The sequence below is a fragment of the Triturus cristatus genome, chromosome 3_1 (genome assembly GCF_964204655.1).
Source record: "Triturus cristatus chromosome 3_1, aTriCri1.1, whole genome shotgun sequence".
NCBI classification, from domain to species: Eukaryota; Metazoa; Chordata; class Amphibia; order Caudata; family Salamandridae; genus Triturus; species Triturus cristatus.
In genome coordinates, this window is record NC_140583.1 from 11,337,334 (window position 1) to 11,363,997 (window position 26,664).

At 49.1% G+C, this 26,664-nt stretch overlaps 1 protein-coding gene across 7 annotated transcripts in view; it reads left to right on the forward strand.

Annotated features, from left to right (window-relative positions):
• The window catches only part of CELF1 (CUGBP Elav-like family member 1), a 548,902-nt gene that overhangs the window by 51,192 nt on the left and 471,046 nt on the right, over positions 1-26,664 (forward strand). For all 7 annotated transcript variants that reach the window (XM_085646533.1, XM_085646539.1, XM_085646537.1 and 4 more), the window contains exon 3: positions 24,826-25,013. In XM_085646533.1, coding sequence (XP_085502659.1) covers positions 24,826-25,013 — 188 coding nt within the window. The remainder of the gene's footprint in view (positions 1-24,825; positions 25,014-26,664) is intronic.

Here is a 26,664-nt window from a genome sequence, read left to right on the forward strand (position 1 = left end):
ATTTTGTAGATTTCTCAGTGAAGACACTGGATGGTTGGTTAGCTGGACATGGTGTGCAGGATTTTACTGGATTGTACAATTTATTCATGAAGGAACATATTTTGAGTAACTGCACAAATGAAAAGTTGCATCAGCATTTGGTAGACCTAGGTCTAAAATCCCCCCAAGAATTGGGAAAAAGAGCAGACCACTGGGTCAAGACTAGGGTGACTAGGACGTTCACTGGGAGGGACCAGAACCAAGGGGTCCCAAAACCTCCCCAGAAGAAAGAGAGTGAACCCCTTGGGGATAAAAGAAAGGAGTCCCAGGTAGCCCCCCAAAAACCTGACCAGGAGGGTGGGCCCAAAGACACCTCACAAACTAAACCAGGGTACCAAGGTAAGAATTGGGATCCCAACAGAATATGGTGTTTCAACTGTCAGAAGGCTGGACACCACACCCAGGACTCTAGCTGTCCTAAAAATAAGGTTCCTAGTACAGCTCCAGGGGTGACTAGTGTAGCCCCGGGGGTTGCCAGTGTAGCTTGGGAGGGAGGGTCCTCAGATGAGGAAGTCCTCCTAGCTTTCAACTGGGGAATGGGCCCAAGAAGCAAGCTGGAGATCCCAGAAGGAAGTAGACACTTCCACCACCTACTGGTGAATGGAATCCCAGCCACTGCCCTGAGAGATACCTGTGCCAGTCACACTGTGGTACATGACAGGTTGGTATTCCCACACCAATATGTCTCAGGGGAAACAAGAAGGGTAAGAACTATCCCAGGGGGAGTCACTGTTAGGCCTGTGGCTATCGTGCCCCTAGCCACAGCTGGGTCCCTTAGATGGAGGAAAGTGATAGTCAGTAAAAACCTCCCCCTTGATTGTCTCTTGGGGAATGATCACTTAGATGTGGAACTGAGCCAAAGAGAGGTGCTGGCCCAATGCCAGGCCTCGCCCAAAGAACCTGTGGGGGCTCAACCTGCAGTCAGTGCAGCTGAGTCCCAAAAGAGTGAGAAGAAACAGGGTAGGAAAGGTGGGCAACTGTTAGCCACAGTTCCAGAGAGCCAGGGAGATTCTATCCCAGTAAGGGAAAACTCCCACAATGGCACTGGTAAAGCCCCCCCTAGCCAACAGCAAGACCTGACTAGTCAGGCAACTGTCCAGCCTGAATTAGTGGCTCCTCAGGTGGCAGAACAAGGGGTAGAGGAGGGGTGTTCCCTACCAAGAGTAGGGACCCCCTATCCTCAAACAGACCAACAGCCAGGACCCAAAGAGAACTATAAAATAGCCCCCTCACTTGCCAGTCAGGAGCTAAAGGTATGGTACTGGGCACTGACAGCTGTCAGCAGCCTCTGCTGGGTGTTAGCCTTCATGGCAGCCCTATCCTTGGCATGGTGGCCTAACCCCCTGCCAAATAGCAAGTCAGGCCCCCTGACCTTATTGGTCATGGTGGGGTTGCTCAAGCTGTGGGTAGCCTCTGTGGGTAAGCTGGGCCTAGCCCTGGCTAGGTTAGAAACTACCGAGGTATACACCTCTAAACCCAAAATAGAAAGATGGGACCAGGACAGTAAAAGACAAGGAGAGGAGCCTTGGGAGTTAGGTCCTGAAACTAATAAGACAGGCCAGCTCCCCAAAGGGACTGACCTAGGCAGAAGGATGTAAGGCAGAGTAGGCCCTGCAACTTTCAAACCACTTCCCCAACTCTTCCTCGCCTGAAAGACTAGGTAGACTCTCCCAGCTTTGGCAGAAGTCTCCTGGCCTTTGGGCTGGGGGGGGCTTGTGTGAGAAAGTGGGTTTCTGTTGCAGTAACCCCCCCTTTTTTTGCCTAATAGCTGATGCACTTTCCCTTGTTGTGCCCTGGGCTCCTGCCAATCAGGTGCCCAGGGCCTATGTTCCTTCCTTAAAACACACAAACTCCCAATTGGCAAACCCTGGCCACATGTCAGCCCCTGGTAAATGGTACCCTAGGTACCCAGGGCCTTGTGACCAGGGAAGGCCTCTAAGGGCTGCAGCACTCATTGTGCCACCCTTAGAGGCCCTGTACCCTTACACACACACACTGCCTTTGCAGGCTGAGTGTCTGGGTGCAGGACAAAACAAAGAGTCGACATGGCACACATCTCTGTGTGCCATGCCCATTACCTATACTGCCAAGGCATATGTCAGCCACCCCTCTGGCTGGGTGCCTTATGCCTATGGTGTGGGCACAGGAGCAGGAGCCCTGTGCCCCTACAGTACCCAGGTCCATTCCTGGGCACTGTAAGTACAGTGCTGCCTTTTACAAGTACATGGTGCTGAGAGCTCGTCAAACACGAACTCCACAGCACCATAAGGGCAACACTGAAGACTGGGAAGTTTGGTATCAAACTTCTCAGCACATTAAACCCACACTGATGCCAGTGTGGGATTTAATGTACTAAGCACCCCAGAGGGCATCTTAGAGATGCCCCCTTACAGCTAACCTACAATCCACGTCTGCTCTGAGGCTGCCCAGGCTGCCACACAGCAGACACGTTGCTGGACCCCTGGGTGGGAGAGCCCCTGCTCTCCCGGGCCTGCAACAATGCACATCCTGGGTGAGGTGAGAAATCTCCTCCCCCAGGATGAGCAAAGGGAAGCTTCAAAGGCATGCCGCCAGTTGGAGTTTCCCCAGGCCACTGCAACCCCCCACTCTGGCAGGAAGCTTGGCCGGAAACCCCATACAAGGACAGGGGATGTGCCAGCCTGCCCACCCCACCCCTCAGGTGGGGGAGGCGAGGTGAAGCACATCTCCGGGCTCTCGCCATCTTGAAGATGGGAGGCCCTACCCTATCAGGATTAGGCTACTGCCCTCCTCCCACAGGAGAGAGGCAGGATAGGGGGTGTAACCACCCCAGGACAAGGACCCATTGGTCCCTGGCCTTCACCTACCTGTAACGCCCCTAAATCTAGTATTTAGGGGCCCCCTGAACCTTCCTTCCCCAGATTCCAGATAGAAACCTACAAGAAGAGCAAGAAGAAAAAAAAAGACCTGCCCTGCAGCTGCTAAAAAGAGGAAGACACCAACTGCTTTGGCCCCAGCCCTACCGGCCTGTCGACCCTCGAACCTGCTCCTGCTCCAGCGCGGCATCTCTTGTGGCCAGCAACCTCAAAAACCCCGGAGGACCTGGCTACCTTTGACCTCTGATTCCCTGGGACTCCCATGAGTAGAGGCTCTACTCGAGAAACCTATTCCTAACTCCTGGCAGCAGCCCGGAACCGCGGACCCAACACACTCTGCACCAGCCAAGCCTGGCCAGTGCCGGAGTGGACAAAGACCCTGAGGACGACCCCACGGCGACTGTGACCCCGAGTCCGGCACCCAAGGACCCCCCTCGACATCCTGGACGAAGCCTGCAGCCTCAGAACCGAGTGCCACCCCAGCCGCGATCAACCAGAGGGTAAGATTCCCGACGTCAAAAGGCACCCCTGCACCCGGCGCCCTGCGGCCCCCTGTGCCCAATCCCGGGGTACCCACCTAACCTACAACTACCCAACTTACCCCTCGAAGTGGTGGTGGCACCGGAAACATCCTCGTCCCCGAGCCTGCAGCCTTTTTCCAAACCGGAACATTCCCATTGACTTCCATTGAGCGCCCGAAGGCTCAAAAGCACCCTGCACCCAGCCGCCCGAGTGGCCCTGGCAGTGCACTCTCTACACTAACTTACTTCCCCACTTGCCCTGAGTAAGTGACCAGGAGCCCAGCTCCCACAGACGCGTGGCTTGCCAGACAGCAGCCACCAACCAAGGCCCCCCTATCCCTCATAGGATAACATTGGGCCTAACTCACTCTGCACCCGGCCGTCCTGAACCGCTGAGGGTGAACCAACTGTACCTACCTGACACTGGGGGACCCCTGAGTCTATGCCCGGAATTTCCACTCTGCCAGTCGAGTACTTACCCTTAAACCGCTAACTTCATTTTCCTCATAGGGTAACATTGACTGGCTTTTTCTTGAAAAATCTTCTAAGTGTGAACTTTTCAAAACTGCAAATATTCACTAAAAATCAGCCAAGTGACAAAAACGAATTTACTCACCTGCTCTTAGGTGAGCTCCCAGTGCTGGATCTTGGTGCCCAGCCCTGACTCTGAAAAGTGTTCACAACTATACTTACTTCTAACTCATTTTTCTCCCATAGGAAACCATCGTCTGCTTTTCTGTGAAATTTCTTCTAAGTGTCTACTTTTGCAAATTTGAAATATTCTTTTAAAATCGTACCATTTCTGCAAACGAAATTACTTACCTGCTTTTGATAAGGACCCCAGTCCTGGGTCTAGGCACCCAGTCCTGGATTACTAAAGTAACGATAAAGTACTCTACCTGCAATTTGAATTTCTTGCCATAGAGATCCATTGAATGTTTTCTGTGAAATATTTTCTAAGTGCTAACTTTTGAAATAGCTAAATATTATTTAAAAATCATTACAGTTATTAAGTCGACTTTCATCACTTGATTCTGAATACTGACCCCAGGCTGGTTCTAGGATCCAGACCTGGAATTCCAAAAGTAATCTAAAAAGTAATTTATCACAAATAACCTGAATTTACCATTGAGCTCAATGCATTGTATGTTTAGGAAATAGGATTGTTTATTGCAACCAACTGTGACTGTTTACACAAATTTATTGCTTGAAACAAAAGTATTTATATTCAACCTCTCATTCTGAGAAAGTATATTTTTACCCCCTTTGTGGTTCTAAAAATAAAACAAGCATATATTTTATATATACAAATCATTGGCCTAGAGTTCAGTTATTGAGTGTGTGAAACCATTTGCTGACTGAGTGTGTACAATAAATGCTTTACACTGTCCTCTGGTACTGCCTTACTGCTCGACCAAGCTACCACTTTTTGAGAGTAAGGTCATACCTAACTGTGACCTCTATCAGCCTCTGGGGGACTGTGGACTCTGTACACCCTGTACCTATTAGGGAACAGTATATACAGAGCCACTTTCTCACAGTGACCCCAAGTCGTACCATACAAGTAGAATCAGGGAATATTTCGAGTTGAAGGCAAGGGAGAAAAGAAGACGGCCTGCAGGTGTCCTCGTATGGAGTGCTCCATAGCAAATTAAAACAAGCTTTGGCATAGCCAATAGGTCTCGCCTTTGTGACCGAATAAGTATTTAGTTATCCAGCACAATATCCTTGGTGCAACAACATCAAGTGTTGCATGGCTAAACACTTATAAGGTCCCAAAGGCGAGACCTATTGGCTATGCCAATGCTTCTTCATTATAGTTGTGCATCTTGCACTGCTACGCTTCACCTCTGATCTCTGTGTTCCAGGGCTTGGCCTTGCCTGCTGTGAGCGCGGGAAACGGCACACATCAAAAATCAATTAACGGAATTGGCGCCGACACCTGATGGCAGTCTGCCACCTTAGAACGATTCACGTGTTGTGCAAAAGGCTGTGGGGCAAGTTGACGGTTAAAGGAATACTGACAATGCGACGAGCTGTGTAGTTTTATGGGACACCCTTCTTGCATCCTCTCTCCTGTATTCTCCTCCTTCCCACTGTCTCCCTCTCCCACTGCCTTTATTGTACTTGTAGTGACCAGGGTAATCTGTCATCTCGTTCCTCTGCCTCTCTCCTCTCTTTTCAGTCCCCCCGTTTATTGCCCTTTGTTTCCCTGCTACTCTCTCTCATACCCACATTTTGTTCCTTTTCTCTGTCTTTTGCTCCCCTCTTCTCTCTAACACCCACTACATCACCTTCACTTTTTCCTTATCTTCTTCCTCTCACCACTATATTGACTCCTTTCCCTCCTCCTTCTCCCACACACACGCCCTCTCCCCGATTCGCCTTCTCGCGCTCTTTCTCGTCTACTTTCTCTATTCACTCCCAGTCTTCCTTTCTTCTTCCCCTCTTCACACCCGTTCTTCCCTTTCCCTACCTAGGCGCTATCGTGCACGATCTCTTGTGGTAAGGGGCTTCCCACCCCGGTTGCCAGGGGTTTTCACTCTGGATCGGAGTATGCTGCACATGGTCGAGAGACGGTAGCCAGGTTGATTGCCTACAAGGGCTGTCATGTATTCTCACAGCTGAAGTTTATTTATTCAGTCGCTCAATGTAGTGTCGGTATGCACATATGTATGCAACGTGTGTGTGTAGTGCACACATGGCAATGAAGACGTCCTCGGGGCACTTGATCAGTTTGCAGTTTTATATTGCTCTTATTTATCGCAAACTCCACCCAAAGATGTACATGAGCACCAGTTAGTACTATTTTCGCTTCTTCCTTCCTTCCTCCTAGGCTTCCCAAGAGGTGTCAGACCTCGTGGAGATTGTTATAAATTGATTTAAATTTTAATTATAAGCGCAAAGCCTCAAGCACACGTGGTTGAAAAATTGTCCAGCGCAACTACCACTGTTAAACGAAATGTGACTGGTTTCTCTGTCTTCTTTCTGATGTTTGTAAACTCGCAGCTTATGTGCTGCATGGCTAACCACTTATACGGTCCCAAAGGCGATACCTATTGGCTATGCCAATGCTTGTTTTTTCTTGTATTTTGGGATTTAGAGGCGAGGTGCCACCCTAGAGCGGTGGTTCCTTTGTTGAATACGTTTGGTGGTTATATTCCTGATGAAGAGCAGTCCCGTTCCATGTATCGCTTTGTGGGTGATTCAAAGCAGGTTGAACGTGGATTTTCTGGCAACTGGTAAGCAATGCAGGGCTTTAAAGGCAAGGGAGATGTGGTCTTGCGGTTTTATTTGTAATAGTAGTCTGGCAGCCGAGTTCAGAATCCGTTGTAGTCTTTTCATGGTCGTTGGAGGTGATCCATGAGCGGCACAATAAATGTTGCAGCTCCAGAAGCCCCGCCTCTGGCACCCCCTACAAGGGACCCACATGTGGCCAGAGAGCCGCCAATTGGGTTTTGCAACAGTACAGTCTAGGGAAAGAACACAAGCCCTGGGCACCTGGCCGGCAGGAACCCAGGGCACACCTAGCCGAAGTACACCAACACTAGGCAAAACTATGTTTCGCCGCTCATTACATGCAGCGAGTGTTCGGCTGTTTATTGTGCCCTTTCGAATGTGTCTTGGATTTGTGCCTAGGATCACAATTAGTTGAACCTTAGGACATAAAGGTACTGATAGACTCGTTAAAGGCCCATTTGTATAGCTTCCCTTGTGGATTCCATTGCTCCTGGGCGCTTTCTATGAGCCTCCCAGGGTTGCTCCTGCCCCTGGTGGATGGTTCTTGCCTCTGATTTGGCCAGAACCCCTACAGGCTGCTGTGGGGGGTGGATGGGAACATATTTGCTCTATGAACCTGCTCTGAGGTGTGCCTTTTGGGATCATCAGCGGATGCTGGGTCACATGTTTTCTCTACCACTGTGAACTCGTAAACATCTGGCTGTTCCGTTAGATAGGAACCTTTATTCGGCCTGAATTTAACGCCCTAAAATGATTTTTAAATTTACCTTTTAACAATTTAATATTTTTAAGTTGGCTTTTTTTGTGCTTCTGAATCGCAGGATTGCCTTTTTATCAACTTGTACTATCAGCCGTAATAGCTTTTTTGTTAAGTATGATTTATAGATTACTTCATGCTGCTGCATTTTTGCATTGGGGTTTTATTTTTGGATAGCGTTTAGTCGACTTTAGTGCTAGAAATAGATGCCATGTGTCAAAGTTAGGACTAGAGGGAAACCCTGCCATTTCTACATGGACACAGATTTCTTCCTAAAGTTGCCTTCACTTTTGACACGCATTTGCGTAAGTCTGAACTTATTTCCTGGTAAACTATACTTGCCAACAGAAACAACTTTATAGGACATATCATGGCACCCCTCCCCCTGCGCGCGTGACCCCACACGCACGTGTCCCGCACACCCCCCCTGGACCCCCCCGGACCCCCCTCCTATGCAGACACCCCCACACCCCCTCATACTATGCGGACACCCCCCTTCCCTCCCATGCGGGCACCCCCCTCGCGCGCGCACCCCCCAACAGACACCCTCACCCCCCCTTCCAGGCTGACACCCCCTCCCCCCAGGTGGACACCCCCTTCTCCTACACGGACACCCCCCTTCTCCTACACGTACACCCCCCCCCCCCCCTCCCCCCCCCCCCCCCCGTGGACATCCCCCCCCCCCCCCCCGGCGGACTTCCCCTCTTCTCCCCCCCCCCCCGGGCAGACATTCCCCGCCCCCCCAGGCAGACATCCCCTCTTCTCTCCCCCCCCAGGCAGACATCCCCTCTTCTCTCCCCCCCCCAGGCGGACATCCCCACTCCCCCCCACCCCCTGGCGGACATCCCCGCAAGATTGTTATATTGTTTATATGACTGCATATTTACATGGTCTCCGCACGATGGTGGTACTTTATATTTTGTTCACTATCCTGAAGCTTATGATAACTTTAATCTGCTTCTGTTAATTGTTCATCACAGTACATATAGTTTATACAAGAATCGTGTTGGTTCAATAAACATTGAAAATGTCCCTCTGTTTATTCCTTGTATCATTCTCTGAGCGAACGAGAGCATGGGTAACTGAACAAAAGGGTTTTAGATCTGTTACCATGATTGCTGAGGGATCAGGGTTGTCATGTTCAGTGGGTTACCAGATTGTAGGAAAGTGGCTCTGTATATACTGTTCCCAAATAGGTACAGTGTGCACAGAGTCCACAGTCCCCAGAGGCTAAAGTTAGATATAACCTTACTCTCTAAAGTGGCAGCTTGGTCGAGCAGTAAGACAGTATCCGAGGACAGTGTAAAGCATTTGTAGTACACACTCAGTCAGCAAATGGTCTCACACACTCAAGAACTGAACTCTAGGCCAATGGTTTATATATAAAAAAAATATATGCTTGTTTTATTTTAGAACCAACAATAGATATCAAAATATGCTTTCTCAGAATGAGATGCTTTAGTTAAATACTTTGCAATAGGCAATTGACTTTTAAATGCAATAGTTAGTTTGTTGCAATAGGCAACACAATTTCAAAGACAATATTACATTGAGCTCAATGGGAATTTTAAGTTAAATGCAATTGATTACTTTCAGGATTACTTTTCTAACTCCAGGACTGGATCCTAGGGACAGTTTTAGTTACTGTTGTGACTTTTAAGCAATATTTTCGTATTTTAAAAGTTGACACTTTGAAACTTTTTCTAGTCAAATTACTAATGTTATCCCATGGGAGGAAATACACTTAGCAGCTAAGTGGGGTTATGGTTACTTTTTCGGGTTTAGCGTTGGATCCTGGATCCAGCACTAGTGTACCACCTGTAAGCAGCTGAGAGAATGCGTTTAAGTTATACAGGCGATTTTTAACAAATATTTGTAAGTTTGCAAAATCGACACTTGGAAGAAATTTCAAAGAAAAACAGTCAATGGTTTCCTATGGGAGAAACTTGAGTTAGCGGTGTGTACGGTTGTGAGTACTTTTCAGGGTCAGTGCTGGGCACCAAGATCCAGCACTGGGATCTCCTAATAGCAGGTGAGTATTTCCGTTTTCGTTACTCGGCTCATTTTAGGTGAATATTTTAAAGTTTAGAAACTCCACACTTAAAAGAATTTTCAAGTGAAACCAGTCAATGTTACCCTATGGAAGAAAAGAGTTATCGGCTTTTGGGTAAATACTCGACTGGCAGAGTTAAAGTTCTGGGCATAGACTCTGGGGTCTCCCAGGGTCGGGTAGGTACAGTTGTTACACCCTCAGCGGCACAGGGGCAGCCGGGTGCAGAGTGAGTTAGGCCCAATGTTATCCTATGGAAGGCAGGGGGCCCTTGGTTGGTGGCTTCTGACTAGCAGGCCACGCGGCTGTGGGAGCTGGGCTCCTGGTCACTTGCTCAGGGCAAATGGGGAAGTAGGTAGGAGTAGAGGTTGCACCCCCAGGGGCACTCTGACGGATGGGTGCAGGGTGCTTTTGAGCCGTTGGGCGCTCAATGAGATTCAATGGAGAAGCTCAAGAACGAATAAAGGCTGCAAGCTCGGGGACAAAGTTTCTTCAGGTGTGACCACCACTTCGAGAGGTAAGTTGGGTAGTTGGAGGGTAGGTAGGTACCCAGGAGTGCAGGTAGGTACCCAGGAGTGCAGGCCGCCGGGTGCAGGGGTGCCTTTTGGTGTCGGGAAATCTTACCCTCTGTTGATCGCGGTTGGGGGGGGGGGTCCCTGGTTCTGAGGCTGCAGCCCTCGTCAGGAGTGTCGAGGTTGGTCCTTGGGTGCAGGATTTGGGGACACAGTCGCCGGGGGGACGTCCTCGGGGTCTTTTTCCTCTCCACTCCAGCACAGGCCGGGCTTGGCGGGTGCAGTGTGCGCAGGGTATGCGGTTCCTGGCTGATGCCAGGTGTCAGTTACTTGCTTTGAGAAGTGCCACTGCTCGTGGGAGTCCCAGATGCTCAGTCACAAGGTAGCCAGGTCCTCTGGGGTTTGTGAGGTTGCTGGCCACGGGAGATGCCGGGATTTAGCAGAAGCAGGTTCCAGGGTCGACAGGCCGGTTGGGCTGGGGCCAAAGCAGTTGGTGTCTTCCTCTTGTTAGCAGCTGCACGGCAGGTTGGCTTCTTTCTTCTTGATCTTCTTTGCTGTTTCGGAATCTGGATCATTGTGCCGCCCTTCGAGGCCCTGTCCCCTTACACGCACTCACTCACCCACCCAAACCCACCCACCCACCCACTCACTCACTCACCTGGGTGTAAGACAAAACAGAGTCGACATGGCACACATCCCTGTGTGCCATGCCCATCACCTACACTGCCATTGCATATATCAGCCACCCCTCTAGCTGGGTGCCTTATGCCAATGGTGTGGGCACAGGAGCCCTGTGCCCCTACAGTAACCAGGTCCATTCCTGGGCACTAAGTGCAGTGCTGCCATTTAAGAGTACATGGTGCTGAGAGCTCGTCAAACACGAGCTCCACAGCACCATAATGGCAAGACTGAAGTTTGGTATCAAACTTCTCAGCGCATTAACCCCTCACTGATGCCAGTGTGGGACTTAATGTACTAAGCATCCCAGAGGGCATCTTAGAGATGCCCCCTTTAATCTAACGTACAATCCACGTCTGCTCTGAGGCTGCCACACAGCAGACATGTTGCTGGACCCCTGGGTGGGAGAGCCCCTGCTCTCCTGGGCCTGCAACAATGCACATCCTGGGCGAGGTGCTAAATCTCCTCCCCCAGGATGGGCAGGGGGAAGCTTCAAAGGCATGCCGCCTCTGTGAGCTTCCCCAGGCCACTGCAACCCCCCACTCTGGCGGGAAGCTTGGCCGGAAACCCCAAATAAGGACAGGGGATGTGCCAGCCTGCCAACCCCACCCCTCAGGTGGGGGAGGCGAGGTGAGGTGAAGCACATCTCCGGGCTCTCGCCATCTTGAAGATGGGAAGCCCTACCCTATCAGGACTAGGCTACTGCCCCCCTCCCACAGGAGAGAGGCAGGATAGGGGGTGTACCCACCCCAGGACAGGGACCCATTGGTCCCTGCCCTTCACCTACCTGTAACGCCCCTAAATCTAGTATTTAGGGGCACTCTGAACCTTCCTTCCCCAGATTCCGATATACAAAGAAGAGCAAGAAGAAAGAAGACCTGCCCTGCAGCTGCTAAGAAGAGGAAGACACCAACTGCTTTGGCCCCAGCTCTACCGGCCTGTCGACCCTCGAACCTGCTCCTGCTCCAACCCGGCATCTCTTGTGGCCAGCAACCTCACAAACCCCGGAGGACCTGGCTACCTTTTTGGCTCTAAGCCCCTGGGACTCCCATGAGTAGAGGCTCTACTCAAAACCTACCTCTAGTCCCTGGCAGCAGCCCGGAACCGCGAACCCAGCACACACTGCACCAGCAAAGCCTGGCCAGTGTCGGAGTGAACAAAGACCACGAGGACGACCCCACGGCAACTGTGATCCCGAGTCCGGCACCCAAGGAACTCCCTCGACACTCCTGAAGAAGCCTGCAGCCTCAGAACAAGGTGCCCCCCCCCCCCCCCTACCGCGATCAACAGATGGTAAGCTTTCCCGACACCAAAAGGCACCCCCTGCGCGCGGCGCCCCTCGGCCCCCTGTGCCCAATCCCGGGGTACCTACCTATCCTCCAACTACCCAGCTTACCTCTCGAAGTGGTGGTGGCACCTGAAGAATCCTCGTCCCCGAGCTTGCAGTCTTTTTCTAAACCGGAGATTTCCCATTGAAATCAGTTGAGCGCCCGAAGGCTCAAAAGCACCCTGCACCCAGCCCCCCGAGTGACCCTGGCAGTGCAACCTCTACACCTATCTACTTCCCCCACTTGCCCTGAGTAAGTGGCCAGGAGCCCAGCTCCCACAGCCGCGTGGCTTGCTAGTCAGCAGCCACCAAGCAAGGCCCCCCTATCCCTCATAGGATAACATTGGGCCTAACTCTCTCTGCACCCGGCCGCCCTAGAGTCGCTGAGGGTGAACCAACTGTACCTACCTGACCCTGGGGGACCCCTGAGTCTATGCCCAGAACCTCAGCTCTGCCAGTCGAGTGCTTACCTTTAAACCGATAACTCTATTTTCTTCATAGGGTAACATTGACTGGCTTTTTCTGAAATTTCTTCGAAGTGTGGACTTTTCAAATCTTAAAATATTCATCAAAAATCAGCCGAGTAACGAAAACACTCACCTGCTCTTAAGTGAGCTCCCAGTGCTGGATCTTGGTGCCCAGCACTGACTCTGAAAAATACTTACAACTGTATTTACCAGTAACCCAATTTTCTCCCTTAGGAAATCAGACTGTTTTTCTGTGAAATTTCTTCTAAGTGTCGATTTTTGCAATCTTTAAATATTCTTTAAAAATCGTATAATATCTGAAAACGTAATTACTTACCTGTTTTGGATAAAGGTCCCAGTACTAAGTCTAGGTACCCAGTACTGGATTACAAAAGTAACGAGAACATACTGTACCTGCAACTTGAATTTTCTTCCACAGGGAATCATTGACTGTTTTCTCTGAAATATTTTCGAAGTGTCAACTTTTGAAATAGCTAAATATTGTCTAAAAATCATCACAGTAATTAAGTCTACTTTCATCACTTGATTCCAAGTACTGACCCTGGACTGAATCTAGGATCCAGTCCTTGAATTCCAAAAGTAATCCTAAAAGTAATCTGTTGCAAATAACTTGAAATTTCCATTGAGTTCAATGCATTGTTTAAAATAGTGATCATATATTTTTTATATATAAACCATTGGCCTAGAGTTCAGTTATTGAGTGTGTGAGACCATTTGCTGACTGAGTGTGTACAACAAATGCTTTACACTGTCCTCTGATACTGCCTTACTGCTCGACCAAGCTACCACTTTAGAGAGTAAGGTTATATCTAACTTTAGCCTCGGTCAAACCCTTGGGGATTGTGGACTCTGTACACCCTGTACCTATTAGGGAACAGTTTATACAGAGCCACCTTATCACAGGGGAGGAGACCTAGCACCTCACCCAGGATGTGCATTGTTGCAGGCCCAGGAGAGCGGATGGCTCTCTACCCAGGGGTCCAGCAACATGTCTGCTGTGTGGCAGCCTAGGCAGCCCCTCAGACAAGACGTGGATTGTAGGTTAGGTTCAAGGGGCATCTCTAAGATGCCCTCTGTTGTGCATTGTACACTAAACCCACACTGATGCCAGTGTGGGATTTAATGTGCTGAGAAGTTTGATATCAAACTTCTCAGTCTTCAGTGCAGCCATCATGGTGCTGTGGAGTTCGTGTTGATGATCTCCCAGCACCATATACTCTTAAATGTCAGCACTGCACTTACAATGCCCAGGAATGCACCTGGGTACTGTAGGGGCACAGGGCTCATGCACCTTTGCCCACACCACTGGCATAGGACACCCAGCTAGAGGGGTGGCTGATGTATGCCAGGGAAGTGTGTGTTGTGGGCATGGCACACAAGGATGTGTGTCATGTCATCTATGTGTTTGGTTCTGCACCCAGACACTCAACCTGCAAAGGCAGTGTGTGAGGGTACAGGGCCCCTAAGGGTGGCACAATAAGTGCTGCTGCCCTTGGGGGGCCTTCTCTGGTCACAAGGCCCTGGGTACCTAGGGTACCATTAACCAGGGGCTGACCTGTGGCCAGAGATGCCAAGTGGGTTTAGGTTTCAGCACCGTTTTTAGGGAAGGAACATTGGCCCTGGGCACCTGATTGGCAGGAGCCCAGGGCACACTCAAAGTAAATTCAGCAAAAAGTGGGGGCATACCATGCAAGAAAGATGGCACTTTCTCACACAGATCCATTTGCTTCTTGTCTAGATTTAGGGGGCATATGGTGGCACTGTGAGGTTGTTTGTCTATAGGACAACATATCTGGAGGGGGTTGCTCGGAACCTGTCTGGCACCATTCCAATACTTATGCTGTCCACAAACGTGCAGTTCTTACTGTATAGTGGAAACTACACAGCACCAGTGATGGTGAGTCCGTGTCCTGCACTGGATGTGTGGTGGCAATGATGGTGAGTAGGTGTTGAGCACTTGATGTGTTTTTTTATTTCATTTGTTTGTTTGAGCCAAACAGTGGGCACAGAAATTGCAATTTCTTTTATGTAAAATGAGACCAGACTATACCGGCATAATTAATCTGACGTTCCCGACCGTCTGAGACAGTTCAGCGCCCTATGTTTCCCTTAGTATATAATTATCATATGTATATATTCAAATACATTATCCACAATACAATTAAACTTCATTGCAATTGTGATCACATCAACACATAATCACACCAGTATAACAGTCAGAGTTTAAAATACAGCATGATTTATGTCGCATTCTAGTTTTTTTATGTCTCGGCTAGCGTGGCTGCGCGCACGCGCAGCTCGCTCGGCGAGATTTTGTTTTTGAGCAGCTTCAGTAAAAGGCTTTAAGCCCCCCCCCCCCCCCCCCACTCTTTTCCATTGGCTGGGGTCACCGTTTATGCTAAACGGTGGCCAGCCATTGGAAAATGAGCTTTCCATGTTGCCTTCCTTTGGCTTTTTCAGACTGCCCACTTGGATGGGCTCGCCTGCTTTCCGTGGGTCTCAAAAGGTTTCTTATCTTTATGGGGCCATGTGTTTCAAACACATGGCCCCATAAAGACAAGAAATCCCCGGCTGCAGCGCGATCCAGTCCGGATGGGTCGTCTCAAAAGTAGACCTGGTGCCCGTGTTTATTTTTGCATCGCGCTTTCACTTTAAAGTGAAAGCGCGATGCAAAAATAAACAGCGGCTGACTGGCGAGCACTTGTTTCAGCATTGCAGCTTGCTCCTCTTTGCCATCCCGCCCCTTGGGCGCACCCTCAACTACCAACATTAGCAGCAACACGGGCGCCATGCTTAATTTTTAACAGGCGTCCGCATAACTTGCTGACCTTGCCAATGCTTGTTGCTGTGTACACTCATTACTAACATGTGCATTTTCAATGTACTGTCCAAATCTGTTAATGATATAGCTGATCATGGAAAGTGCCTCCGCCCTCGCCAATTATGAACACACTTATGTCACGTGCACAATCAACAATGAACTCAACCCTGCCCCACGAAGGACCGTGCACGCGCTTGAAAACTGACCTAAAGCGTGAATGTTTCTGCACGTGCACCAGTGATGTTGAAACTCCTACGTGCACTGTTTACATTCCAGTGCTGTGCAGACTTAAACATGCTGTTCACTGCACTAACAGTGTGCCCTCAGACACTCGATGCACACTCTGCAGTGATGCCAATCGTGCCACGCACACCCAGTGATAATGTGCATAAGTGTTGATTTTGCACATAAGTGCCAGTGATGTACAAGGTCGTGAAGCTACTCTGTCGACCACCTCACAGTCCTTCCAATTGTGAACCGACCAATAACGTGTTTAGTCCTGCGTGAGACATATACTTAGCAGCGACGTGCACACACAAATCAGGTGCAGTACACAACACCCACAGAACAGTGCACACTCCTCCGTGCTGTCAACACGTCAGTGATGTGCACGTGCATATCACTGGATAGTGTGGTTCATTCACCAGCAAGGTAGTGCCAATCAAGCAAGCTGTTCACATTATTCTCGCAGTGCACACACGAGTGCATACATACTGCAGCTCCTACTAACCGCAGACATATTATTACACGTGTGTGTTCTGGGAAGTGAAGATTGTGGATGCGCGCAGAGACTCATTCATATGCACACAAACATGGTAAATAACAATGGCGCGCACACTAACAGAAAATACAATTGAATGTAGAGAATAGGTGGTAAATCACTGCACGTTTGTTGTGTGATTTAAGACAAGAATGCATAAACACATACTTATGATACACCTAAACACTTGAAAGTGAAATGCAAATAGAGAACATACTTTTGAGGACCAGCAAATCCAATGCCATGCACAAAGAGTGGCGTGCAGGCACTGCCAGCCACTCGCCGACATACACAATACATCCACAGATGCACTGGCACCAGCCACGCAAAGTAAGAGCAAAGCTGGATTACAGACTCCGAGATCCACGCTTGCATACATGCACACACTGAATGGCTCACATTTCAGGGACCACTGTCGCTGCGCTATACACTGAAAATGCCAGCAATCAGCAGGGTGCATACACACAGCAAAATACTAGTACAGTGGCACACATCCAATCACTGGCACACATCCACACGCATGAACACAGTCATACATACTTAAATTGCCCCAAACAACCCATATCAGTTGCGTAAGCCATACCTAGACCACGCCAACCCACCAGACCCACGTCTCTAAAATACCCCACCACTTACCTGAAGATGGGGTGGGGGTACAAAACACCGCCACCGGGGTGGGTCCTATACCTCCTGCGCCGGCATCCTGTCCCTTATTCCGGGTGGGGGTGGAGGTACTGCAGCACTTGGCGCCCCTCAAGTGAGGGGGTTTAGTTGCCCTCCATGGGGGCCGGGTGGTGGTGCCACCCCACCCTGCAATCAGCCATCGGCGGCCCTTAAGGGTTGGAATCTCACAAGTGGCAGTCTCCGGTATCCACAATGGAGTTCGAAGCGAGCCCGATATAAGTCACTTGAAATTAATTGTGTAATGCTGGGGCCTTCCTCACCTTTCCGGGTGGGGGCAGGATATTTACAAGGGATAGCGGCGCAATCCCAGTTGCAAAATTACTCCTGATCCAGAAATGGCTGGCGCCCAGGAGGTGCCAAATAATCAAAAGAAAGGTGCTCCTTTTTTATGCCCTCTATAACGGCACCGTGCCCTCCCAACACCCACGGCCCTTAAGGGTTGGAATCTCACAGGTGGCAGTCTCCGGTATCCACAATGGAGTTCGAAGCGAGCCCGATGTAAGTCACTTAAAATTAATTCTGTAATGCTGGGGCCTTCCTCACCTTTCCGGGTGGGGGCAGGATATTTACAAGGGATAGCGGCGCAATCTCAGTCGCAAAATTACTCCTGATCCAGAAATGGCTGGCGCCCAGGAGGTGCCAAATAATCAAAAGAAAGGTGCTCCTTTTTTATGCCCTCTAACGGCACCGTGCCCTCCCAACACCCACAACTCGACGATACTGACAGCGCCAGCGGGCTGGGTCCTCCATCAAGAAAGGGTCTGCTAAAATGTCAGGGTGAGTAATGGGGGCACGTGGTGAAAGAGCGATGCACCTTTCTATCAGCCTCAGGTGATGGGGTTTCTATCTTTTGGGGGAGGGAGGTCAGTGGTAGTCTAGTGTTCGAGGCATATGAGCTGCAGATCACACACTGAGGATAAGATCGCCATCTGGTGTTGGGCTCGGATGATTGCAGGTTGTTGTTGTCTTCGGAAGAAGCCTTTGGTCACGAGGTTGGTGACTCCTCCCCTGGACAACAGTGCGCATGGGCATCCACTCCATCGTCAGATTGTTTTTTTCCGCCATTGGGTTCGGATGAACTTTTTTCCGCTCCAGCAGAAAACTTCTAGCAATCAGTTTAACTCTTTAATCTTCATTCCATCGACTCGAAATCAACTCGGACCGGTTCCGGAAGCGGCTGATGGACAGGACACCCTTCAAAAAATGCCCCCAGTGTGGAGCGAAGTTCCCCCACAGTGACCACCACGAGGTTTGTAACCTCTGCCTGTCGCCGGAACACAACGAGTCCACCTGTCCAGCTTGTGCCGCTTTCCGTTCGAAGAAGACCCTCCGGGACCGAAGAGCTCGACGCCATATTATGGCCAAACCAGCTCCAGAACCGGAGGACATCTTTGCTCAAGATGTTCCCGAAGACGACACCGAAGATCTCGAGATCGTGTCCGAGGCCGACGATTCCGATGACCTCATCACTCCAGGGCAGCGTGTGAGTACCACCCCCCCTGCCCCTGCCCCATCCAAAAAGACAGTGGTCAAGACTCCGCCAGCTGGGCCCAGTCGCGACCGGAAATCCTCTTCAGAAGCCCCGCCCTCGGGCCCGGCTCCGAAGACATCTAAGCCTGTAGGTGGCTCGGGCTCGAGCAAACCTCATGTGATTGTGCCTTTAACACCCTCGGCACCGAAACACCCACTATTGGCACCGAAACAGGCTTCGAGACCGAAATCTCCTTCGGCACTGAAACGTTCCTCGGCACCGAAGTCTCCACCGGCGCCGAAACGTTCTTCGACATCGATGCCTAAAAGTCTCTCGGCACCGAAACATACATCGGCACCGAAACATACATCGGCACCGAAAACTCCATCGACTCCGAAAAATCCATCGGAACTGAAACATTCTTCGGCACCGAAAACATCATCGGCACCGAAAACTACGTCCACACCAAAAACAGCTCATAAAGACCCGAAGCGGGCGTCGCCGCCACCACCTTCGGAGCCAGATGAACTTTTTCGACCAGATCCTACTCAAAAGCGGATCTTACATCAATCCTAACACTGGACATGTGACTGCCATCCCATATAAAAAACGGAAGCTGGACACTACACCACCCCCAGCTCCCATACGAAAAAAGGACTGTGCCACTTCACCACTTCGTCCTTCTTCTCCTGTTTTACCTTCTAACCCGTCCCCCCCTCCTCCTCCTGCTTCTCCTTTACCTTTACCTTTACCACCTCCCTATCATTCACCTCCTCCACAGGATGATAATGATGACTTAGGGGGAGGGGCGGACCCTGATTTATTTAATGATCCTGTTGATCCAACTGACCCGTTTACCTTTCCAGACACAGCACCGGTAGATGACTGGTCTTATCCAATGCCTGACATGCCTGACCCCACTACCTACCCCTCCAAGCCCTCCCCTCCTGATGACCACCTAGGGTTTGGCCAACTAATAAATAGGGCAGCAACGTTCCATGGTGTCACTATGCACACGGACCCCCTTGAGGAGGATTTTCTCCTCGATACCTTTGAGCAGTCACAAAAAACTGTTCATATACTTCCCATGATTAAAGGGGTTATAAAGCATGCCACTGACGTCTTTAAAGACCCTGTTCGAGCGAGGGTTCTCAACCCCCGCATCGAAAAAAAGTACCGACCAGCCCCGCAGGACCCTGCATACATTAAAGCCCAGCTCCCTTTAGACTCCTTGGTCGTATCAAATGCCAGGAAGCGCGTTAACTCACAGACAACTGGAGAAACGCCCCCCCCCAGACAAGGAGTCTAAGCTTTTAGAGGCCTCAGGCAAACGAGTCGCCGCACAGGCGGCGAACCACTGGCGTATTGCCAATACCCAGGCCCTGTTAGCTCGGTATGACAGGGCACATTATGACCAACTTGAGGACCTTATGCAACATCTGCCTGAACCCTTTAAGTCCCAGGCCACTGACCTCATTCAAGAAGGCAAATTAATATCTAATGCCTCCATTAAATGCGCCTTAGATGCAGCAGACACCGCTTCTAGGGCGGTCAATACTAGCGTCTTACTCAGACGACATGCCTGGCTCCGTATTTCCGGTTTTAAACCGGAAGTTCAAACCGCAATTCTGGCTCAACCTTTCAACCAAGAGCAGTTATTTGGCCCTGCAGTAGATACTGCATTAGAAAAAATGAAAAAGGATAATGAAACTGCCAAGTCTATGGGAGCACTGCAGTCTCCTCAAAACCGGGGTTCCTTTCGTCGCTCCTTTTATAGAGGAGGCTCCAAAAACACATCAACTGAGACCACGTCCACCTTTAAAAATTCTGGACAAACATCCCCTAACAGAGGTTATTTCCGGGGAGGTTATAGGGGAAACAATAACAAAGGCCGAGGGCGGGGCAATAACAACAACACCCGCACCTCCCCAGCCACCAAACAGTGACTTGCCACCACTCCCCCCGGACTATTCCACTCCGGTCGGGGGGCGACTCCAACAATTCCTACCTGTCTGGACTTCCATCACCACAGACAGATGGGTAAGACAAATTATCCAGTCTGGCTACTGCCTCGAACTCATACAATCCCCCCCAAACATACCACCCAAACAACGCCCAATGTCCTCACATCATCTCTCTCTCCTCAAACAAGAAGTTCAATCCCTGTTACAAAAACAGGCGATAGAACCAGTCCCCCTTCAACATCAGGGAAAAGGGGTATATTCTCTATACTTCCTCATTCCCAAGAAGGACAAAACACTAAGGCCCATACTGGACCTCAGACTACTAAACCAGTATATACATTCGGATCATTTTCATATGACCACTCTCCAACAAGTCCTCCCACTCCTACAACAGGGAGACTTCCTTGCCACATTAGACCTCAAGGACGCATACTTTCACATCCCTATGCATCCCGCTCACAGAAAATATCTACGATTTGTGGTAGATGGGCAACACTATCAATTTACAGTTCTCCCATTCGGAGTAACAGCACCCAGAGTGTTCACCAAGTGCTTAGCAGTCGTGGCAGCGCATCTCAGAAGACAACAGATCCATGTCTTCCCCTATCTGGACGATTGGCTCATAAAAGCCAATACATACCAAAAATGCGTTCTCCACACTCATCGCACGATTCAAACTCTCCACGATTTGGGATTCACTATCAACTACCCCAAATCCCACCTACAACCCTCCCACTTACATCAGTATCTAGGAGCAACCATAGATACATCCAAGGCCATTGCTTATCCCAGCACTGCCAGGATAGCCAGTATACAAAATCTCATCTCTCAGTTTCAAACTCATCCATCTCTTCCAGCAAGAGTGTTCATGCAACTCCTAGGCATGATGGCGTCATGCATCTCCATAGTCCCACACGCACGACTTCAAATGCGTCCCTTACAGGAATGTTTAGCACAACAGTGGAACCAAGCTCACGGACAACTTACCGATCTGGTGTTGGTGGACAGTCGCTCACTTCGCTCACTCAAATGGTGGAACACCATCAACCTGTCCAAAGGGCGACCGTTCTTAGAGCCTCTTCCACAAGTTGTGCTAACTACCGACGCATCTCTCACGGGGTGGGGAGCCCACCTCCTTCACCATACCACTCAGGGCAGATGGACCAGTCAACAAAAACTGCTCCACATCAACCACCTGGAACTCTTAGCAGTGTTCCTAGCACTAAAATCCTTTCAAGTTCACCTAAAGAACAAAACTGTCCTCATACGCACAGACAACATGACGACAATGTATTACATACAGAAACAGGGAGGGACACACTCTCCCAACTGGCACAGCAAATCTGGAGATGGGCAATTCCCCAAAACATCTATCTGTTAGCAGAACATCTCCCAGGGATCCACAATCAAGTGGCCGACCTCCTAAGTCGCCACACACAGCAGATCCACGAATGGGAACTACACCCCAAGGTTCTACTCCCCTTCTTCCAAAAGTGGGGACAACCAGACATAGACCTGTTCGCCACTCCCGAAAACACAAAATGCCCAACCTTCGCCGCCAGGTTTCCACACCCACAGTCCAAGGGCAATGCCCTATGGATGAACTGGTCAGGCAGATTTGCGTACGCCTTTCCGCCTCTCCCACTAGTTCCATTTGTGGTACGCAAACTGAAACAACAGTCACTAACACTAATACTAGTGGCTCCCACTTGGGCACGTCAACCGTGGTTCACCACGCTTCTAGAACTATCCTTAGTTCCACATCAAAGGCTACGCCTCTCCCCGGATCTATTAACCCAGAACCATGGAGAAATCAGACACCCAGATCCTCAAACACTGAACCTAGCGATCTGGCTCCTGAGGTCTTAGAGTTCGGTTACCTCAATCTCCCTCCAGACTGTATGAATATCATAAAGGAAGCCAGACGCCCTACTACTAGAGCGTGTTATGCCGCTAAATGGAAACGATTTGCCATCTACTGCGCTAATAATGACATACATCCATTGGACGCTTCCATCCAAAACATCATTTGCTATCTACTACACTTGCAAAGATGCAATCTAGCGTATTCCTCTATACGTTTACACCTAGCAGCCTTGGCAGCCTACTTGCAAAATAGGCAACACCTGTCCCTTTTTAAGGTACCAGCCATCAAAGCGTTTATGGAAGGTCTCAAAAGAATCCTTCCCCCAAGATTGCCACCTGCACCAGTGTGGAATCTCAATGTGGTTCTAACAAGACTCATGGGTCCCCCATTTGAACCTATGCACAAATGTGAGTTACAATTCCTAACATGGAAGGTAGCTTTCCTTATCGCAATCGCTTCACTACGCAGAGTAAGTGAAATACAAGCCCTTACACTAGAGGAACCTTTCTTACAACTACACCGTAACAAAGTGGTTCTTAGGACAAACCCTAAATTTCTTCCAAAAGTGATTTCCCCTTTCCACCTTAACCAATCAGTAGAGCTACCGGTCTTTTTCCCAAACCCAGACTCCGTAGCTGAAAGGGCCCTACATACCTTAGATGTCAAAAGAGCCTTGCTTTATTACATCGACAGGACAAAACCCTTTCGAAAGACAAAACAACTCTTTGTTGCTTTCGCACCACCACATAAAGGCAACCCAATCTCCAAATCAGGTATAGCCCGGTGGATAGTTAAATGCATCCAAATATGCTACCTCAAGGCTAAACGTACACTTACAGTTCCCCCTAGGGCGCACTCCACGCGTAAAATAGGGGCTTCTATGGCCTTCTTAGGTAACATTCCCTTAGAAGACATTTGCAAGGCAGCCACGTGGTCTACCACGCATACCTTCACTAAACACTATTGTGTTGATGTGCAGGCCAAACAACAGGCCTCCGTGGGCCAGGCTGTCCTAAAAACTTTATTTCAAGCTGCTGCAACGGATACAGGCGACCACCGCTAAGGGGAAGCACTGCTGTATAATCTATCCTCAGTGTGTGATCTGCAGCTCATATGCCTCGAACGGAATATGCTACTTACCAGTATGCATCTGTTCTTGGCATGTAGAGCTGCAGAGTCACACACGCCCGCCCGCCTCCCCGGGACCTGTATCTGTTCCAGCATCCGTCTTACTTAGACATTACACATGGACATCCTTTCTTTCATTTCTATACACTCCATCTTTTCCCATCATGGCGAAAAACAATCTGCCGATGGAGTGGATGCCCATGCGCACTGTTGTCCAGGGGAGGAGTCACCAACCTCGTGACCAAAGGCTTCTTCCGAAGACGACAACAACCTGCAATCATCCGAGCCCAACACCAGATGGCGATCTTATCCTCAGTGTGTGACTCTGCAGCTCTACATGCCAAGAACAGATGCATACTGGTAAGTAGCATATTCCTTACTAACAAAAAAAAGGTGGGGTGGCATCGGAGATGGGTCTCTAAGGGGGGCTAACAAATCAGATCTTCCTCTTCATGCGTGCATTCATGTCCGGAGGGACAAATATTATTTGCAGGATGCACGTAGCTGAAACTCTGTAAAATATACATGTACATATGTGCCTTGGTGGATCAGGCGAGGGAGGAATAAAGACTTTTCGTTTGCCCTGGTTCCAAATTCACTCCTCCTCCTATATCCTCCACTTCTTCTCCCTACCCCATATCCGGGTCAGGGGGGAGGCCTAGAGGGTGCAGGGGGGGATCCTTGGAGAGGGAAGGAGGGACGTGGTTACACTCCCCATTTAAAAGAAATTCAAGAAAGTTTGTTTGCTCCACTATATCTGAAATGCCCCTTTAGGCGCCCTCCGCCCCAAAGTGAGGGCTCTGGGTACTGTTTCAGAGGGAATGTAAGAGCTTTGTTTTCCCAGCATCCCAGAAACAGACCTCAGGTCGGACAAGCAGAGTTCATCAGCAACCAGACAGTGGATACACAAAGTATCTAGCCATCCTGTTCTCTCGCTTTTAAGTGTGCCCCAAAGTGTTGTATGGAAACCCATTTGACCTGTCAAGGAGGATCTGTCACTCCAGAATGATTTTTCATATTGGATGTTACAACCACCGCCCTCCTAGATGTTGTATCTTGTGCTGGGTCTTTAACTACGTTAAAATCCCCTACCAGTATGATGGGTTCATTTATGTGAACTAGCTGAAGAAGCAGGGCATGAAGAGGGGCAGGATCGTCTAAATTGGGGCCATAATATCCCACGAAGGACAGCCAAACACCTTGAACCCTAGCCTTAGCTATTACCCATCTAACAAGGGGGTCAACAACAATTCTCCCAACGTAGCTTGAATAGTTTTTTTGAAAAGGAGTGCAACCCCCTTCAAACAGCACGACTGAGTGGTGCATACACAAAGGTCTATCCACTTTTGCCCCTTCAGAATCTCTACCCATTCCTCTTTAAGTAGATGGGATTCCTGTATTAAACCAGCATTATAAAAATGCAATAGGTCTCGCCTTTAAGTTAAAGCCATTTGCTTTGCTATACAATACCCATTGCATTTTCAATGCTTGTTTTTATCGCCACTGGCACTAACCAATATTATGATGAGACTGAATCTTTTTTCAACTTATTGTCTACTGTCTCTAAAATGGACATATGTTTTGAATGTTTTACATCCCTGCCGTGTCCTTTCTGAGACTTGTTTGTTTTTAAATGCTTCCATTTCTCCTCTTTGTCTTACAGATCAAAGAAAATGAACGGGACCTTGGACCACCCGGACCAGCCCGACATGGACTCCATCAAGATGTTTGTGGGGCAGATCCCACGGACTTGGACTGAGAAGGAGCTCCGGGAGCTCTTTGAGCAGTATGGAGCGGTCTTTGAAGTCAACATCCTTCGTGACAGGAGCCTGAATCCTCCTCAGAGCAAAGGTGAGTGCGGGGCTGACCTGAACCATGGCACTTGTTCTCCTGGAAGAAGCCATCGGGACACTCCTCTGTACATTGCTTTGGTGCCTTGATTTGTCTCAAGAAAGGCCATTGACTTATTTTATCTATTAAGGGTATTATCTAGGCCATATTACTCCCTGTCCGTACTACCTGTTTTGAAATTTACAGATCGACCAAAAAGTGGGGGCAACCATGCAGAAAGAGGGCGCTTTCTTTCAGAGCGGTCCTATCCCAGACCAATGATGAAGGCCAAGACCAACTTGTTGCTTTTATAAGCAGAAGGCTTCTCCCGAGGGAGCAACGTTGTATTGTCATTGAGAGGGGGGCCTTTGCTGTGGTTCGGTCCCTGAAGAAGCCGAGACCATACTTGTTTGGTACTTACTTCATAGTTCAAACTGATCACAGACCTCTCAGATGGCTAATGCAGATGAAAGGTGAAAATCCTAAACTGTTGAGGTGGTCCAACTCCCTACTGGGAATGGACTCTGTCGTGGAACACAGACCTGGGACTGCCTATGCCAATGTAGATGGACTTTCCAGGTTTTTACACTAAGACAATGAGGAATCTCTAGGGAAAGGTTAGTCTCATCCTCTTTCGTTTGGGTGTGGGGGGTGTAAGAAAGTGCCCTCTTTTTGCATGGTTGCTGTCACTTTTTGCTGAACTGCTTATGTGCTTTGACTGAGTATGCCCTGGGCTCCTGCCAATCAGGTACCCAGGGCCTATGTTCTTTCCCCCACCTCATGACTGTTGTGGTGCCTATGCTTTGTGGCATGATCCTGGTGGCTGTGTTAGGTAGGGCTGATTAGTGCTCTTTCCTGTTTGCCCTCGTAGTGAACTCTAGTATTGCTGTACCAGGCCAGGCCTGGCCTTTGCAGATTGGTTCTTCGCTCAGACAAGCTGTTAGCCTTGGTCTTGGGCGGCCCCCCTCTTGTATTATCTCGCCGGGGTTTTGTCAACTGGCCCTTGCTGAAAGCAGCGCCACTCTCCCCTTTGCTCGACTTTTGGTTATTGTGGAAATTGTTTTGATTTGTTAGTTTTGTCACGGGGGCAGATGATGGGAGGTAAAATCACACTTCTCTCTGTGATGCTCAAGAGAAGGTGGGGGAAGGGCACCTAACCCCTTCCTCTACCAAATGAGTTGTGCTCAGCAATGGCTCAGAGCACTCTGGGACCTGGGTTTTCAGCTTTGGGCTCTATACCCAAGTTGCTTCATTAACATGATGGGGCATGTTAACTTCTCCAGTATTAGGGTGTCTTTCATAGATTCACATGCTTGAATATTCCCCGTCGTCGGAGTGGGAGTCCCACGGTAAATAAAATAGCAAAATATATATATATATATATATATATATATATATATATATATATATATATATATATATATATATATATATATATATATATATATATATATATATATATATATATATATATATATATATATATATATATATATATATATATATATATATATATATAGTAAAATATATACATAAGTAATCACATAATTAGCGTATATACGTGTAAAACTCCATAGGCATACAATGGAGAGAGACAAAAGACCTTTGTAGTCTATCTCTGTCATTATGTAAGTCCGAACTCCAGCCAATCAGGCGTCAGCCCCTCTCTAGA